Source organism: Nyctereutes procyonoides, unplaced genomic scaffold, assembly GCF_905146905.1.
Source record: "Nyctereutes procyonoides isolate TBG_1078 unplaced genomic scaffold, NYPRO_anot_genome, whole genome shotgun sequence".
NCBI classification, from domain to species: Eukaryota; Metazoa; Chordata; class Mammalia; order Carnivora; family Canidae; genus Nyctereutes; species Nyctereutes procyonoides.
The window spans coordinates 12,371,284-12,391,465 of NW_026575148.1; the positions used below are offsets into that span (position 1 = coordinate 12,371,284).

At 34.3% G+C, this 20,182-nt stretch overlaps 1 protein-coding gene across 1 annotated transcript in view; it reads right to left on the reverse strand.

The window, feature by feature from the left end:
• Positions 1-411: 411 nt before the first annotated feature.
• Positions 412-20,182, reverse strand: part of SLCO6A1 (solute carrier organic anion transporter family member 6A1) — a 101,654-nt gene continuing 81,883 nt past the window's right edge. Inside the window, exons 11-14 of the mRNA XM_055312801.1 lie at positions 12,612-12,676; positions 9,995-10,132; positions 6,929-7,041; positions 412-534 (exon numbers count right to left, since the gene is read on the reverse strand). Coding sequence (XP_055168776.1) covers positions 412-534; positions 6,929-7,041; positions 9,995-10,132; positions 12,612-12,676 — 439 coding nt within the window. The remainder of the gene's footprint in view (positions 535-6,928; positions 7,042-9,994; positions 10,133-12,611; positions 12,677-20,182) is intronic.

Here is a 20,182-nt window from a genome sequence, read left to right on the forward strand (position 1 = left end):
CCAATACATTTCTTACCCTATTGCCATCTGACTTCTGCTCCTATAATTCTCTGAAATTTCTCTCATTGTACTTTCCAACAAACTCTTTGTTGCTAAATCCAGTAAACATTATCATTACTTCCCTTGAATTCTCAGCAACATGTGGCAATTTTGACAGCTCCCATCATCTTCATATGCCCTCTATCCTTGCCTTTATTGTACTGATTTCAGCTCTGGTTTTCTTCATGCTTTTCCTTCTTAGTCTCTTCCTCTAGACATTTATTTATTACATGTTATATTCTTCAGAATTCCTCAGTTTGTAGTAGACTGTTTTCTTTTTTTTTGAGCAAATTTATCTTTTTTTCCCATGGATCAAATTGTTGTATTGATGATCCCTAAATATGACTCCAATTGAGATCACTCTCCTTAGCTTTACATCTTTATCTTCAACTGCCAAATGGCACTTGGCTGTCTCATTGGTACCTCAAAATCAATATATTCAAAATTGAACTCATCTCCTTTTCTAAATCCTCCATTCCTCCTATGCTTCACACCCTAAATAAAAGCGTACAAGCTAACTACAAGGGTGCCAAGTTTAATCTTCCTCCCTCTCTCTCTCTCTCCATTTCCCCATCCACCCCAATTCTTTCTTTCTTCCCCTTCTCTCACTCCCTCACCTCTCATCCCTCACCATTCACCTTGTATCCATAATCCATTACTACTATAGTCTTGGTCACTGTAACACTTAAACTCCTACAGATTTCTTCTTCCTAAAAAAATTCCACTTTGTTCATGATATATGCCTCTCCCAAATTTCCTGTGGACCTGGGGAAGCTGATTTCACTTTCAATTCCAGGGCTAGGGTGTGATTAAATCATATAATTATAGCAATTATATTCACCTTGGAAAATAATTTAGGAGCTCAAATTTAAGTCAGTCTGGTTATTATTACCTTTGCAACTGTTACTGTTTCAGGTGTGGGCCTAGAACTAAAATCTGTCCAACCGGACTAAAGCAAGGCAGTCAGGTTAAGCTTTTTTTTATATTATTTTTCAAATTTGAGGAAAAAGTTTATTTGGCTCCCACTGGATAAGCAATGCAGCATGTTAACTTTGCTGCTAAATCTGATGTTTTATCATTCCTCTAAATTTTTTATAAGTCTATTACAGATGTATGTGCCCATGAGTAATATTGAATATTATAAACATACATATATAGTCTGCAATTTGGCAGTTTTGACAAAATTTTGTAAGGCTTATTCATTTTGATAGCAACACATCAATTTCATTCATTTTCATAGTAGTATGGTTTCTATTACAAAATCATTAAAAAGTTCAAAATAATGGTCATAAAGATGTACACTGAGGTCAGGAGAACCATCCATACAGTATGGTGCTGCTATAAATACAAACACATAGACTAATGGAACATAATCAAGCACCCAGAAATCAAGCACCTATGCATAAATGATCAATTAATATTTGACAAAGAGTTCAAGAATACGCAATGGAGAAATGAGTATTTCTCCTGATTTCATCAATTATTGATGCTGAGAAAATTGGATATTCACATATAAAAAAATGAAACTAGATCCCTACTTAACACCACTTGTAAAAATTAACTTAGAATGGGTTAAAGACTTGAATGTAAAATCAGAAACTATAAAACTCCTAGAAGAAAACATAGGAAAAAAGTTCCTTGAGATAGGTCTTGGAATGATTTTATTGGATATGTAACCTAGAGCATAAGCAACAAAATTAAAAAGTGGGACTACATCAAATTAGAAACCTTTTGCACAGCAAAAGAAATGATCAACAGAATGAAAAGACAATTTACCATTTGGAAAGATATTTGCAAATTATATAACTAACTGATAAGGGATTAATATTCAAAATATAAAAAGAACTCATAGAACTCAATAGCCAAACAAACATTCCAATTTAAAAATGGGCGGATTATCTGAATAGACATTTTTCCAAAGAAGATGTACAGATAGCAAACTGATACATGAAAACATGTGTAACATCATTAACTATCAGGGAAGTGCAAATTGAAACCACACTGAGGTATCACTTCATGCTTCTTGGAATGGCTATCGTCAAAAGATAAGGTAACAAATGCTGATGAGTTTGTGGGGGAAAGAAACCCTTGTTCACATTAGTACAATTATAAATTGGTACACCTACTATGGAAAACAGTATGAAGGTCACTCAAAACTTAAAATAGAACTACCAGATGATCCACAATTCCACTCCTGGAAACATATCCAAAATAAGTAAATACACTCTCAAAGAGGTATCTGCTCTCCTGTGTTCATAGCATTATTATTTCTAACAGTCAAAGCATGGAAACAAGTGTCCATCAATGATACAGAGGCTGTGTATGCACAATAGAATATTATTCAGCCACAAAAAATGATAGCAATCCTTTCATTTGTGATAACATGGGTAGACCTGGAGAGCATTAGGCTAAGTGAAATAAGATAGAGAAAGACAAATTCTTTTTTTAAGATTTTATTAATTTTTAGAGAGAGAAGGTGGGAAAGGGAAAGGCAGAAGAGGGAGAGTGAGGGAGAAAGAATCTCAGGCGGACTCCACACTGAGCACAGAGCCTAACGTGGGGCTCAGTCCTACAACCACAAGACCATGACCTGGACTGAAACCAAGAGTTGGACACTCGACCAGCTGAGCCACTCAGGCGCCTCTGAGAAAAACAAATTCTTTATAATCTCATTTATATGTGAAATATAAAACAAACAACAACAACAAAAGCCACCATCCTGGGCGCCGGGATAGCTCAGTTGGTTGAGCCTCAGCCTTAGGCTCAGATGGGATCCTGGGACCCTAGGATCAAGCCTCATGTCAGGCTCCCTGCTCCAAGGGGCATCTGCTTCTTCCTCTTCCTCTGCCTCTGCCCAACTCATGTGCGCGCTCTCTCTCTCTCTCTCATAAACAAAATTTTTGAAAAACAAAACAAACAAAAAAATCCCACAATACTCATAGGAGGAGAGATTAGGTTTGTGCTTGCCATAAATGGGGGAGGGGTATGGAAATCTGACAAAAATGGTCAAATATACAAACTTCCAGCTGTAAGATAAGGAAGTACTGGGGAAATAATGTACAACACGATGACTACAGTTAATACTGTTCATAGGATATTTGAAAGTTAGGAGATACTAAGAGTTCTCATCATGAGGCAAAAAACATTGCTTTCGGGATCCCTGGGTGGCGCAGCGGTTTGGCGCCTGCCTTTGGCCCAGGGCGCGATCCTGGAGACCCGGGATCGAATCCCATGTCAGGCTTCCGGTGTATGGAGCCTGCTTCTCCCTCTGCCCGTGTCTCTGCCTCTCTCTCTCTCACTGTGTGCCTATCATAAATAAATAAAACAAAAAAAAATTTAAAAAAAAAAAAAAAACATTGCTTTCCTTTCTTTTTTTTTTTTTGTATTTATACGAGATGATGGATGTTAACTAAACTTATTTTGGTAATCATTTCACAGTATATATAAATCCAGTCATGCTGTATACCGTAAACTTATGCAATGCTGTATATCAATTATGTCTTAACAGAGCTTGGGGAAAATAAGAGTAAATTCTTGTGCTGAGAAGGGAAATATGCCATTAATAACTCAAAACTTGATACTTGGGGATCCCTGGGTGGCGCAGCGGTTTGGCGCCTGCCTTTGGCCCAGGGCGCGATCCTGGAGACCCGGGATCGAATCCCACGTCGGGCTCCCGGTGCATGGAGCCTGCTTCTCCCTCTGCCTGTGTCTCTGCCTCTCTCTCTCTCTCTCTCTCTCTCTCTGTGTGTGTGTGACTATCATAAATAAATAAAAATTAAAAAAAAAAACTTGATACTTTTCTAGACTACATATGGAAGATTGCTAGATGTTAAAGCAGGAAATCTTCAATATTAATAAGAATTAATTTTTTAAAAGATTGAGAAACTAGGATTTTCATGGTAATTATCCTAAGATTTTGGAGAACATGCAATTTGCAGCTCTCAATTCTAAAAATATTAGCATTTCTGCTATGATATCATGTGTATATTCCTTTAAAACATCCCTTTAGGCAAAATCAAACACCATAAATAACTAGTCTTCTGGAGAAAACAATGTAGAGGTAAACCACTACAACTTTGTAATCAGAGTTCTAACAAAAACAACCACAATTTTAATACATTTTAGCACAATTAAATCCACACTAGGTTTTCACTCAGTACTGCGATACCTTTCCTATGTTTAAACACAGAGCTCACCTTCTTCTGTTGAGATATAGCTCTTTGAGGACACGAATTCCCAATACAGATCAGTCTCATTAAAAAAAAAAAATTAGAAATATCTTTGCAGCATCTTCACCTGAACTTGCAGCCTCACTGGATATGTTAACATTGTAAAAAGCATAATGATTCTTGGTAACATTAAACTATTCAAAACTGATTTCAAAGGAAGTTGCTCCTGTATGATTTTTAGCTGTTTTTTCTTAAGATTTTATTTAATGATAAGATCTTTTCTTTAATAGTAAGAAAGATTTCCCTGATGGTTTCAAAAGCTGCTAACTGGGGATCCCTGGGTGGCTCAGCAGTTTGGCTCCTGCCTTCGGCCCAGGGCGTGATCCTGGAGACCTGGGATCGGGTCCCACGTCAGGCTCCCTGCATGTAGCCTGCTTCTCCCTCTGCCTGTGTCTCTGCCTCTCTCTCTTTCTGTGTCTCTCATGAATAAATAAATAAAATCTTAAAAAAAAAAAAAAAAGCTGCTAACTTAGTGTTAACCAGTGAAACTTCTGGGTCATAACTTGTATCATTTTTCTATTTACCAATCCATTATAAACTAGCTTGTGACAGAAACAAATGTTCTGTAGTATCAAGAAGCTATAATCAAATTTAAAGTCTTAACACTACTCCCCAAATTATTATAATTTTTGTTTTACCTTTGTTTTTTGAAAAAAGACAGATATATAGATAATATATACATATACACACACATGTGCAACAAGCACCTGCAAAATGGATCTGAGTATTATTGTTTTACCTTATTTTCCTGGTTGCATAAATTTTCAGTCAGTATCTTTAGACAAAACAATTAAAATTTAAAAATTTTAAAAAATCTTTACACAGAGAATATTAAACTTATGAATAACACAAAATTATTAAACTTTAATTTTCCTAGAAAAAACTGTTATTCACTGATATTTGAAATCCTATACACTTTAAGAACATGAGAAATGCTTCCTAAGAAGGTATTCTGAAAATGCAGATCACCATAGATACATTTCTACTACTTAGGTAAACATCATGTGTGGGGTTTTTTGTTTGTTTTTTCTGAATGTAGGGCACAGCAGTAGATCCTTGAGAATCTTTCAAGGAGAAACTCCCGTTTTCACACTCTGATCAACAGATACCCTGCAATCATACTGGTCCCAACAGAGAAGAGTCAAGCAGTCAAGTAGAATTTCACATAGATACTAGTTTATAGGTTTTCATAAGTGCACGTTGAAGTTAAGAAAGAAATATATATAGTAAAATACGAATACTCACTGCTTCACCTTTATCTCTGACAGCCAATACCATGAATAGGCCCTTTGTAGTGACATGGATGAGGCTTGAAAGTATTATGGTAAGCAAAATAACCTGAAACTAATATTACACTGTATGTTAACTAACTGGAATTTAATTTAAAAATTTGGAGAAATTAAAAAAAAAAAGAATAGACCAATGTCTATCTACCCTTACATGCAGGGTCAGTGACTAATGTACATAATAAAGGAGAAATTTTGTCAGTTGTTTCTTCTCCCAAGAGAACAACAGAAACAATGTAGATAAGTTTTTGTTTTATAACAATCTGATTTTTATTCCAGTATTTAGAAAATTGCTATATAATTTGGATGGATGTACAATGATGTATGAAATAATTGTAACAAAAACTCTCTAGAGAAACACATTTAAACTTAAGAAAAATTCCACAAATGGTTGACACAGTTTCTACATTTAAATTTGAGTATCTTTTCACATGAAATAATTATAATTATCATACAATGAAACATAAAAGCCCAAAAATGGAACTCAGTTCAGGTATCAGATAGTCTTTATCGATAAAACTCAAATCAAAGTAAAAATATATGATCATACTGAATCTTGCGCCTGATAAAATTAAAGGAGCATAAAAATATGCATTGCACATTGGCCAGCTGACCAGAGAAAGCTTCCAAAGAAACCTCTCCATGGTGAAATAAAAGATAAATAAAATGGTAATTTTTAAAAGGTTTAAAGTTGTCTTCTTTTGGAGAAATAAATAGGACATTAATTTCTCCTTATATGAATCAAATTGATAAATCTAATGTTATCTTGAAAAATTACTGAGTTTATAAATAAACATCCACAGCCCAAATGAAAAGTAGTATGAATAAACTATATGAAACCTAAGTAGTCCTATATAAACAAAGGCTAATAATTAATACATATTTTTGTAGTCAGAATTAACTTATGTGTATTTTCCCACTTCTGCTTCATCTTTTTTTTTCATAGTATTGTGTTTCTATTAAATGTGGGGACAACTGGGTGGCTCAGTGGTTGAGCGCCTGCCTTTGGCTCAGGTTGTGATCCCAGGGTCCTGGAATCAAGTCCCACATCATTCTCCCTCTGCCTATGTCTCTGCCTCTCTCTTTCTCTCTGTGTCTTTCATGAATAAATAAAATCTTAAAAAAAAAAGAAAGTATTAAATGTGTATTTTACAATATCTTATAAAAATCCAAACACAGAGACCATATTACTATACTTGTACTCAAATTATAATAAAACTTACAGGGTCATATGAATCACATTCATTTATTAAACATGTAACTATATTGTAATTATTTCAAATTTTATTAATATAGCATTCCATTGATGGACTGACAGTGTATAATTCTTCATTTCGATCCAGTTATAAATTAGTTTTTTCCCTTTCTTTTTACTTTTAGATTCTTCACAGGTATATGCAGCGTGTCATTGTTTTCCTCTGATAAACATTTATATAGGCAAAATGCAATAGCGGTGAAGAAGATAGTGATTAATTTGCAAATAGAACCTGAATTTAAAAAAAAATACAAGCATCAGATGTGTCAATCTATTTAGAGCAAAACTGTTTCTAGAGAGAATGACATTTACCAAAGAAAAGGTAAGTATATTTCCTTGCTATAAAATATCAATTTTCCAATTGTAAAATGTAATTAGTGTCATAAATTTATATTACTTAAAGGAGGTATTTTTAATGTTTACAAAAACTTTTAGATTTCTTGAAGATATATCCCAAGAAAATGCAAGGTGTGTTATTATTTCATAGAATGAATTAATTCTAAAGCTTAAAAGTATATTTCTGCTTTCAAAACTTAAATATCAATAGGGACTGGAACCTATATAATTCATTTCATGCAGTCTTTTTGAAATATATACCATTTTCCAAATACAAACAAATATGTTAGAAAAAGTAGTTGACTACGTAGGGTTTTTATTCATTTTCAAGTTTCAGAAAATTAATGTATTATAAGCATTATATAAAAGTACTTGAGCTTAGGATGCAAATAACCCTGAAAATTAAAATAAAAATTATTTTAGGGGAACATCAGTTATCTGACAATATCAATTATAATGGTTAAAAAAGATTAAGTAAGAAACATTAATTAGTCTGCCATTTATAAGAACACAATTTTCACACATTTAGAATAGCCCAACACTGAGATGGATAAATTGTAATATATTCACGAAATGAAGTAGTATTCAGAAATTATTAAGAGCACAAACTACTGCTATGGAATAATACAGCTGAATCTCCCCCAAAGCATAGTAAGCAACACAGAAAAAAAGCAACAACAACAGTATATACTGCATTCCATTTGCATAAATTGCTAGAACATGCAGAACCAACATAATAGAAATCTGAAAGAGATTTATCTGGAAATTGACTGAAAAGAGACACAGGGGAAATTTCTGCTTGGACGAGGCGCTGATTCCACAGGTGCACTGAATTATGGAAGGCCATGAAACCAAACACTGAGATCTATGCTAAATATATCTTAATTACATCTCAATTTTTTAAAGGGTACTGTTCGATAAATTTTTCACCAACTAAACATATTGTGACCAGCATCTGAATCAGGAACGAAACACTGTCAACACCCAGAAAGCCTTCCTTCGTGTTTTCTCGGTCACTAACCCAAAAGGGTTAGTTCTGTTTGCTTTTGAAGTATATTTAAAACAGGTCAAAACTATGTAAGTGGAATCACACGCTGCATAATCATTTGTTTCTTCTTGCTTTCTTTCAACATTATGTTTGTATGATTCGCTCATTATTTATGCAACTGTGTAGCTTTCATTTTCATTGTTGTATACTATTCCATTGCTGATTTTATCACAATTTATCCAAGCCATTGTTTATTGACTGTTCCATTATCCACTTTTGTGAAGAGTTCCTTCAAGTCTTTGGTCTATTTTTCCATTGTCAATCCTTTGCCTATTACTGATTTATGGGAGTTCTTTATATATTTTGAACATTGATTCTTTTTCACATTTTACCTTCTACACTGTGGCTATCTTTCAATTATTTCTTTTGATGATCAGAACTTTAAAATGGACTAGTTTACACTAACTGCCACAAAAGCATATTCCTATTGCAGTTTCATCTACCCTTTCTGACATAATTCCTTATTTTTTTTTTTATTATTGCTCTCTCCTTTTAGGAGCTCCTTAGCAGGATCCCCAGCAGTTCCCCAGCTTTCTCAATTATGTGCTGTGTTTGAAAATAGATAAGCATGCTGCAGTTGTATCTAAAATAAAATTTAGGGATCCCTGGGTGGCACAGCGGTTTAGCGCCTGCCTTTGGCCCAGGGCGCGATCCTGGAGACCCAGGATCGAATCCCACATCGGGCTCCCGGTGCATGGAGCCTGCTTCTCCCTCTGCCTATGTCTCTGCCTCTCTCTCTCTGTGTGACTATCATAAATAAATAAAAAAATAAATAAAATAAATAAAATAAAATTTAAAAGACTCAGCAGTGTCTTAAGAGGACTTCGTCATGAACAATGCCTAGTTTTGTTGAACTATCTCTGATAAATTAATTTTGACTACTTAAATGTCATCTTTTTACTTTTTAATAGTTTTTTTTAATTTTGCTTTATTCAAGTGTCAGTATAGACTAAGCTTGCTGGATAATTGACTTTTGAATTACAAGGCACCACTGTACGATATGTCACAGAGGTGTTTGTTACTATTAAATATTAGCATCTATTATTATGTGTTTCTTTGAACGAACACACTCATTAAAGTCACAAAACATATAAACACTTAAATATTTATCACACCAACATCTATACAATAAAATCATTAAATGTTAGTACTGATTAAAATTTCAGAAATTGTGTAGTCCAACATCCTCACCTTACAGATGAATAAATTGAGATCCAGAAAAATCTAGTGAACTTTCCAAAGTAATACAAGAATATTTAGACTTTCTCAACACTGACCATAACTCAGACCACCATAGTATCCTAATTCCCTGTATCTCTTATTTATTCAACAAATAATGAATGCTTGCTATGTAGATTGTTATATCATTAAGCAAAAAAAAATAAAATAAAATAAGTGAAACTTAATGAAAGTAGGGTAAGAATATCTTGATGCTCTTTAGGGGTATGAAAAAAATATTTTTAATTATCTAATCCTTTACCATGAAATGGAAACGGGCATAAGGTCAAGCAACTTGTTTGTGTTTGTATATGGACAAAATTGATTTCTAAATTGAAACTTTGCTAATTACCACCCTTTATTCAAGACTAACATGAAACAATTGTGTACTTAATGCAATGACTCAAATACTCAAGTGAATACTATAATACTTACATTTCTAAAATATTTTCTATATAAGGCTTCTTTAATCATCAAGGTATCCATTTGTCCACAATTTATTATTCTTGCACATTACCGTAAACAACTAAACATTTTTAAAACAATTATACTTTTCTATATTCCTTCAATAGGTGTCACTTACATATTCCTACCATAAGGTAGGCCATTTTTAACTTATTATAGATCCAACAATTTCCTTTGTTTCCACAGTATTCAGTCACCCGAAAGATACAAGAAGTGTCTCCTGCCGTTCTAAAAAGTATTGGTCCAGGTATAGTCCCTGTGAAAAATGCATTAATTGTAAATTCTCCATGATAACACTACAAGTAAGGATAAGAATGCTTTTATTCTAAAATTAAACATAAATTTAGTCATCATCACATTTAAATGTATCATTTAAAATTAGCTATGAATTTATTTATAGGATTATTAATAACGAAGCAATGACTGTATTTTTAAAAATCCTTATCTCTGTAGGTATAAAAAATTAGTTACTTTCATATTTTTAGAATGGTGTACACGTTATTTGATATCTCAAAACTTTTGTTGATTTTTCAAATAAAAATTTAGGAGGAAGTATTTAAAACAGATATTAAGTATTATTTTTGTGAATTCAGTGTGCCTCCAAAGATTTCAAATTGTGTCATTTTCAATCAATGAATAGTTTTGTATTGCAGTGTACATGTTATCAAGATATTGAGAGAAATACCTGAAAATGAAAATGCTTTGGTATGTTTGTAAGCACCCTTAGATTCAGAGGACCTCAAATCCAGAGGAACAGTTGTGCACTGCCTGAGGGAAATCTTTATATACTCCCAGAGACAACATCTACTCAGCAACAATTTCAGCTAAAAGTGAATTACAACTGATTTTTTTAGTCTTTTTTTTAAATTTTTGTTTATTTATGATAGTCACAGAGAGAGAGAGAGAGAGAGGCAGAGACACAGGCAGAGGGAGAAGCAGGCTCCATGCACCGGGAGCCCGACGTGGGATTTGATCCCGGGTCTCCAGGATCATGACCTGGGCTGAAGGCAGGTGCCAAACCGCTGTGCCACCCAGGGATCCCACAACTGATTTTTTTTAAAAGCCACTCGGGTGCCTAGTTGGCTCAGTCATTGGAGCATGTGACTCTTGATCTTAGGGTTGTGAGTTTGAGCCCCACTTTGGGTATGGGGCTTACTTAGAAATAAAATCTCAGGGGGAAAAAAAATCCCAAAGGCATTAGAAAAGAGGCCCTAGAACTAACATGTCTTAACCACCTTCCTTCTGTCAGGACCCTCATGCTTTATGACTTTTGATTCCTGCCAAAGATCACTATCCATTACTGATTTCCCCAATTTCATTGAGTGCTGGCACTCTGTTTATAACTGCTCAAGGTGACAAATTTATACTTACTATTCATGTTTTTCTGTTTTCCATCATATTTTTCCAATCCATGATAAATCTTTGTGACACTAACTCCAAATATATCTTAGATATATTGATTTCTCTGTGTCTTTTACAAGTTCCAGAATCCGATTTAATATAATTCCCACTTAGACTTCAGCAGAAGCCTTTTTTCCCTCCCCACATTTATCTTCTATAAGCATTTCTCCCTCAGAAGCAGAGTTATCTTTTAAATGTAAATCAGATAATCTCTATCTTCTGCTTCAAATTCTCTGTTGGCAAAATCCAGTTGGATATAGACCCAGTCTCTATCTAAAATATCATATACCACCCTTTTCCATCAAAAATGTATTAGTCTCACTGGCTTCCTTTCTGATGCAGATACTGTTAATAATACTTGCTGTTTCTTATGTTCCTTCTTGCATTATAAATCTGTTCTTGGGGATGCCAGACTGGCTCAGTTAAGCATCTTCCATTCCCTCAGGTCATGATCCCGGGACCCTAGCATCAAACCCCCATGAAGCCCCTCTCAGCAGACAGCCTGCTTCTCCTTCTCCCTCTGTCCCTCCCCCGGCTCATGCCCCCTCTCTCTCTCTCAAATAAATAAACAATTTTTTTAAATCTCTCCTTTCTATTGGGTCATTATTCACATAAAAATATGCTCTAATTTTTCCTTATTAAGGAAGCTAATTTTAACCTACATATTGATCTAGATATAGAATTATTATTTCTCTGATTCCCATCAAAGCCACGCTTAATTTTTTCTACATTCTTGACTCTATCATATGTCTTTCAATCTCCAATCCAGTTCAATCTAGTTTCTTGCTCCATCAATATTTTAATCAACTTTTGAATCAGGGGTGTTAATATAATGTAGGTTTGAAAGCTAATTTTTGCTATTTTAAGAAAGCCTGAAATACACAGTGCATTATTCTCAGCAAGACCAATTTGTTCTTTGAGTATAAACTCTTAAAAACAGATTTAGAGTCTTTGAAAATGAAAATGTTTAAAAGCACTAGTTTAAGTTAGTGACTTCCCAAATGTGCAAGCAATGCTGTGCTTATGTGTTTTGTTTCAGCTTACGAAACTAGTTGTGTAAGCTTGATGAATATATCTCTAATCAAATAGATTGTCCCATCTAATCAAATTTAATATTGGTGTATATTTTATATGATAGTTAGGATAGGCTTTGCATTAGGTATTGTCTTTATACATAAATATTGTCTCCTAAATTCTGCAAAGTAGCTCCCCCATTTGCTTGTTTTGTGTCAGTTAACCATTATTATTTATCTGAAATTCCAAATATACACGTAGACACACATATCAAAAAATGAACAATTCATTGTAATAAAAGATTGCCAAAAGTTTCATACCAAATATTCTCAAAATCACATAGGTCAGACCCAAGGCCAAAGAACGCTGATTGTCTGGTACAATCCTGCAAGCAAATAGTAATGATATTACCAAAACATCATTATTATTAGCTATAGAGAAATTTATGTTAGGTTCAAGGTTATTTTTTTCCTATGCATCAATTAAACTAAGAATCTTTAGCCAGTTGACAAAGTTCAATCTGGATGAATAAAAGAATTACAACTCTTTCAATTTCTTCATATCCTGCCCCTTGGCAACTGATCCCAAAACTTCTAGCTCTTCTCAAGGAGGAAGCATTTAGGGGCCAAACCCTCTGGCCCAACCTCTTTTTCCTTTGCTGAAAAAAGACTTAGCACTAACTCTCACACCTACCTTTTTCCATTTTGACGTGCATACCCACTGTTTTAGATTTTTCCCTTTTGCCCTTGGGAGATCCACTCCCTGCATTTCTCTATATATCTCTGTCATGGGAGGCTGACCTAAATGTAGTACATTAATAGGCTCTCTTGCTTTCTGCCTTCTAGTTAGGGTTTATGAATTGGGTGCTCCAGAGTTAGGAAGAAAAGTGAAGTCAAGGTGTTCATGCCTAGACTCTCCCTGCGGTTATATCAGGTTGCTTGGGCCCCTAGGCAAAGCAGTTCCCTCTACAGGTCTCTCTCCTTCCTACCTCTCTTTTCTCTTTCTTTTGGTCAAAAACAGACGCAGGTACACTACCACATGATTCCTTATACTCCACCCACATTTTAAATAGCCATTTTCTTCAACCTTGCTCAAATTGTCCTAACTGGGGAGAGGACTTCTCTTTCTTACTGGACCTCTGACTGTTCCTCTCACTATTCAAAACCAAAAATAAACAAAAAATAACTTTCCCAAATATAAAAAAAAAATGAACCTTTCTGTACTTCCTATTGGTCAAAGCAAAGCAAGTATTTGTTCAAAAAAAAATGAATAATGGAGGGTATTATGCTGAGTGATATAAGTCAATCAGAGAAAGACAAACATTATATGGTCTCATTCATTTGGGGAATATAAAAAATAGTGAAAGGGAATAAAGGGGAAAGGAGAAAAAATAGGTGGGAAATATCAGAAAGGGAGACAGAACATGAAAGACTCCTAACTCTGGGAAACAAACTAGGGGTGGTGGAAGGTGAGGTGGGTGGGGGGTGGGGGTAACTGGGTGACGGGCACTGAGATGGGCACTTGACGGGATGAGCTCTGGGTGTTATTCTGTATGTTGGTAAATTGAACACCAATAAAAAATAAATTCATTAAAAAAAGCATAATGCCACATATTAGTAGTTTGTAAAATAAATTGAAAAATACAATAAAAAATAATTAAGCTTTGAACATTTTAGAAAGTAAAAAAATAAGAGCTACATTTTATTTTATTTTAAAGAAACTCTAGAAGAAACAAAAGCAAAAATGAACTATTAGGACTTCATGAAGATAAGAAGCTTTTGCACAGCAAAGGATACAGTCCACAAAACTCAAAGACAACCTACAGAATGGGAGAAGATATTAGCAAATGACCTATCAGATAAAGGGCTAGTTTCCAAAATCTCTAAAGAACTTATTAAACTCAACACCAAAGAAACAAACAATCCAATCATGAAATGGGCAAAAGACATGAAGAGAAATCTCACAGAGGAAGACATAGACATGGCCAACATGCACATGAGAAAATGCTCTGCATCACTTGCCATCAGGGAAATACAAATCAAAACCACAATGAGATACCACCTCACACCAGTGAGAATGGGGAAAATTAATAAGGCAGGAAACAACAAATGTTGGAGAGGATGCGGAGAAAAGGGAACCCTCTTACACTGTTGGTGGGAATGTGAACTGGTGCAGCCACTCTGGAAAACTGTGTGGAGGTTCCTCAAAGAATTAAAAATAGACCTGCCCTACGACCCAGCAATTGCACTGTTAGGGATTTACCCCGAAGATTCAGATGCAATGAAACGCCGGGGCACCTGCACCCCGATGTTTCTAGCAGCCATGTCCACAATAGCCAAACTGTGGAAGGAGCCTCGGTGCCCATCGAAAGATGAATGGATAAAGAAGATGTGGTTTATGTATACAATGGAATATTACTCAGCCATTAGAAACAACAAATACCCACCATTTGCTTCAACGTGGATGCAACTGGAGGGTATTATGCTGATTGAAGTAAGTCAATCGGAGAAGGACAAACAGTGTATGTTCTCACTCATTTGGGGAATATGAATAATAGTGAAAGGGAATATAAGGGAAGGGAGAAGAAATGTGTGGGAAATATCAGAAAGGGACACAGAACATAAAGACTCCTAACTCTGGTAAACGAATTAGGGGTGGTGGAGGGGGAGGAGGGCGGGGTGTGGGGGTGGGTGGGTGACGGGCACTGAGGGGACACTTGACGGGATGAGCACTGGGTGTTATTCTGTATGTTGGTAAATTGAACACCAATAAAAATTAATTTATTAAAAAAATAAATAAATAAACTCTAGGCTTAGCCTTTGTTTCCTTATTCTAGAATTTGAACAATAAACTAGTATGGCCAATATTTTCATCCAAACTGACTCAATTTACTAAAATGTAGCATATGTACAATATTTTGTGACTATTTTGCAAAAAGTGAGATAATTCTACCCATATCAACCTGATAAAAATATATACTCTTTCCTCAAATTTTTACTACTAGGAAAATGAAAATAAATTAACCAATCTTCAAAAGATAATGATGCCTTTAAATAAAAAAACAATTTATACATCTATAATGAGCAGATTCTTAAGGTAAGAAAAAGGAAGTATCACATCTTAGAACCACACTTTAGCATAGATCTTGGCATAATGTGGAAATAGTAATGATATACCTAACTATAATTTGAATGTTCTGCTTCATTTAGTACATGTAGTTTTCTTACATGGATTATCATTGCTTTCTGAAGCATAAATAGAGCTGACCATAACTCAAAAGTATGATCCTTAAGATGTATTTATGTATCTTCAGTTTGATTATAACCATCTTTCTGATATATAAAACAAGATGAAAAAAGTAATGATTCCCAGAATTTTCCATAATGTTAAATGAACAGCACAAAATAAAAAAGATATTTATTAAAATATTTAATGAAAAATGAATGTATTTTAACAACAAAGTGAATATTTTTTGTATATTGCCTAATAAGTCTATGATAGACTGATTTAAGAATTTCATGGAATAAACAAAAAAATTTGTTAGTAGTCTTCCAAAATGTAAAAAGGCAGCTTCTACTGTCTTATGACTTCTAAATTTATGTTTTTCACTCCATATATTTCTTAAAAGACATCATTTCTACACTTAAGTTCCTATTTTGCACAAAAGCTGCTCTTTCCCTAGTGTTCCCTGTCACAAGAAGTAGAAATGTCATGCATCATCATGCAATGCTCAGGCCCAAAATGTGAAAAGAGGCATCGTTGGTACCATCCTTTTCCTCTTTGACTAGAATTAATAACCAAGGACTGTGATTTTTTTTTTACGTATAGCTTTTTCATATCTCTTTCTCTGTTTTTTTTTTAATTGTTTATCTCTAATTTCACTGGCCTATTGCAAGGTTGTGTCTTTCTCCTTAAAAAAATGAAATGACTACATATTTTACCTCCCAAAATCTATCCTTATACTTTCAATCCACTCTCCACAAACCAGCCAAAGTGATTTTTTTTTACTGTGAAATTACGGTTATTTCACTGTCCCCTTGTTCTTATGATAAAATCTAGAATTGCAGAAAACTTTACAAGGGTCAGCCTGATTGAATCAGTCTCTTTGCACGCCATCTCACACCTCATTTTTGCCTTTATCATCCTCCTTGTTCATGAAATTCTGTAACACAACAATCTTATGAAGCTGCTTCCCCTGCTCAGAATCTTTGCATATGTTGTTCCCACTGTGTGAAATACTCAGCCCCCATCCTTTAGGACTCAGGTTAAATGTCAGTTCTTCAAGAACGCCCTCTCTGAATCCTTGGACTGAGTTAGGTTGTCCTATAATTTTCTCATTGTTTTTGCCTGCATTTTCTTTGCACTGTGTTTTAATATTATAATTGAATACTTATTAGTAGAAACACTTTTTTTTGCTGTTTTTCTTGCCATTCTCCAACACCCACCAGTATAGGAGGAAACTGACACTTTCAGCTTTTATTCCACTAGTGCTCATCTAACTTCTTGCTTGAATCTATGATGACTATCACAATTGAGAAGACATAAACATTTTTCTAAATGATGGCTGGAAGGAAAGAAACTAAAGAACTAGTCTTTCTTAATGAGCACCTTGATGGAGAGAGAAAGACAAGTCATGATACTTTTTGTTCAGACTTCGGCCCACACAGCATCAAATTTCAACAAATTTCTCCAGAGAAACAATAATTTTGTTAGTGAGTCTCGCAGTCTCACTTAGTCCTATGTGATCACCAAAACCTCTGCCAGTTTACTTGCCCTCAGTAGTGATCCTCTACTTTGACCTAGTCCAGACTGTCAGCACCTAGCCTTCATCAAGAATTGGCAAGAATCTCAGGGACACCTTGAGATCTCCAAATCACCTCTAAAAACATCTGCTCTCTCTGGAATTTTAATCCCTATAGTCCTCTTGTCATTTTCTGCCTTTAAATATATGGTTTTTATCATTTAACACAGCTTTTCTAGTTGCCTCGTGTGGGACCATTGCCCTGCTACAAACTACTTCATCCCACACCTCTTCCTTGACTTTATCATTTATTTGCCAAAGATTTCACAATTTGTGTCTCTGGCCTTGAGTCTTATCGTAGTTTTTAAATTAAACTTTATTTGTTGAATTTGTAGTATAAAAACATGCTTTGGAAAGCAAAACAAAATAAATTATGAGAATATGCTGGAGAAACTTGCTTGCTTCTACTTCTGCCTTCATCTACCTCTATTTCTACCCCATTCCTTTAGGCTACCTTTAGATTACCATTTTAATTACTTTCTTGGTTATACCTGGTGTTCCTTTACACAAATACAAGTAACTGTAAATGCATATCTATTACTTTCTTTCTTCATAGGACGTAGTATACTATGTTCACTGTTCTGTATCTGATTTTTTTTCATGTAACCATATGCTCTTAAGATCCTTTCCTACATGAATGTAGAGCTCCTCCCTATTCATTTTTTTCAGTTGCATTATATCTCTTTGTACAGAAATGCAATAATTTATTCAATCAGTCTGTTGCTCCTTCACACTTAGGTTTTTACCAGCGTTTTGTTGTAGATAAATAGATACGGAGATGGATATATATACCCTCATGTTATATTGTGTGTGTATATATATATATATATATATATATATATATATATATATAATTGAAACGTATGGTACATTTTAGCTTATAAGGCCAAGGCTCCATTATTGTGTTTCTTTGCTTAAGATTCCCAAACTACTCTTGTTTGTTATTTTTCCCTAAGAACGTTAGAGTCAGATTTTAAATTTCAATAATTGGTATTTTCATCATCACGTTAAAATTATCAATTAACTTAAGGAGAACTGATATATTGGTGATGTTAGGTCTTCTATCTATAATATGGGATATATCTTTCCCAACTGTTTTTTTTGGGAAAGTCAGTCTGCTTTTGTGACATTCATATACGTGTGTTTCATTTTGTTTTTTACTTTTTATTTTGAAATTATTTATTTTTGAAACTCACAGGTGGTTGTAAAACTAGTACGAAATACCATGTGCTCCTTTGCCCAGCATCCTTCAATGACGAAATCTTACATGACTATTACATAATATTAAAACCAGGAATATGACATTGATTTATTTCTATTGACCAGACTACTGAACTTAATCTGGTTTTTATTTTTCAGTTAATTCAGGTTAAAAAAAATATTTTTAACTGGATATGTGTGTGTGCGTGTGTGTGTGTGTCCATGAGTGTGTGTAGCTCTAGGTGTATGTTATTTTTTATATCCCGGAGCTTACTGAATTTTTATGTAAATCTGTTAGCTATTATTTTCCAATACAACATAAAGAGAACTGGTAATATTTTTCTTGGAAGTTATATTTTAACTGAAAGATAAACACTGGAGTTCAAATCTCACCAAGAATGAAGGATCCTATGTTTAACGTACCTTTCTTCCAATCAAGACTCCTTGAAAGACTATGCCCTAGGATAAAGGGCAATTTGGAAACTGATAAGGTCTTTTAGAGGCTTAAACTTATCCTCTAACTAAGTTTCTGTCTGGATTACAGTGAACTGTCTCAATTCTGTACATCTTAATAAAGCTATTGTAAAAAATTTTGGAGTTATTAATGTCTATAGCCTCTATTGTTGGTATACAAAATCTCACATAAGATTAAAGATAACTACAGGAATTATAAAAGACAGAGACAAAGGAAAAAATACAATATAATAATTCTACAGAATATTCAGATACTAGATGCCTGACAGAGATTTTAAATATGGGGAATTAATATATCCAAGAAAGCAAATGATTAAATAGAGAACTTTATCAGAGAACTAGAATCTATTAAAAAGAAATGAAATTCTGTAACTGAAAAAATACACTACTTAGAATTAAGAACTCAATAGATTAATTTAATAACTAAGTAGACACAGATGAAGAAATGATTAGTAAACTAGAATATAGCTCTAGAAAAGCAGATGGAGATAAAAATACATCAAAAATTAGAAAAGTGAAGAAAACTCTAGTCTAAAGCACAGAGCATAAAAACAAACAGAAATAGAAAGCAAAAGACAGTGATAGATACATGGACACAGCAAAAAGGGTATGATATGTATAATTAATATCCCAAAGATGAGTAAAGAAAGAATAGAGCAGAAGGAATATTTGAAGAAATACTTAAAATTTTTCCTAAATCAATGAAGGGTATTGTGGTAGGTAATCACCCAAATTGGCAAGCATCAATTACTTTTTTTTTTCTTTTCTGTGCATGCTAGTTGCTCCTGACATCAAAAAGTGGAACCTAATGACCCTCTTCCTGACACATAATGACTTTTTTAGCAAATAGAATACAGAAAAGTGACATTCTTGGACTTCTAACCTAGGTCAAATAAAGCCTGGCTGCTTATGCTTCGGTCTCTTGGAACACTAGGACTTGGGACGTTCCCTTTCAGACCTCTTGTACTTTGTTAGCAGAAGTACAACTCACATAAAGAGGCTACTTATGTTCTATCAGCCTCAACTAGGCTCCCAGCAAAAAGTTAGCCTAAATTGTCAGTGGTCTGGGAAATCCAGCCCAGTCATGCTATCAGAAGACTATGAGTGTCATGTGGCATCTGACCACAAGATCATGAGAAACCCCAATTAAGAGCTATCCTATTGAGCTCAGCCAACTCAGAGCTATGAGAAAGAAAATAAAGTGTAATAAATTTAGGGTTTTTTTTTGTTTTTGTTTTTTACTGCTATGGGCTGAATTGTGCCCATGGCAGCCTAGCAAACTAATACACTTACCATCATAAAAGATAACAGGAGAAGACAATAAGCCTATCTTTAAAAGCTACAAGAAAAATTACATCTCCTTGCAACATAAACACAAACAAAATCATATTAAGAAATATCATAGTAAAATTGCTG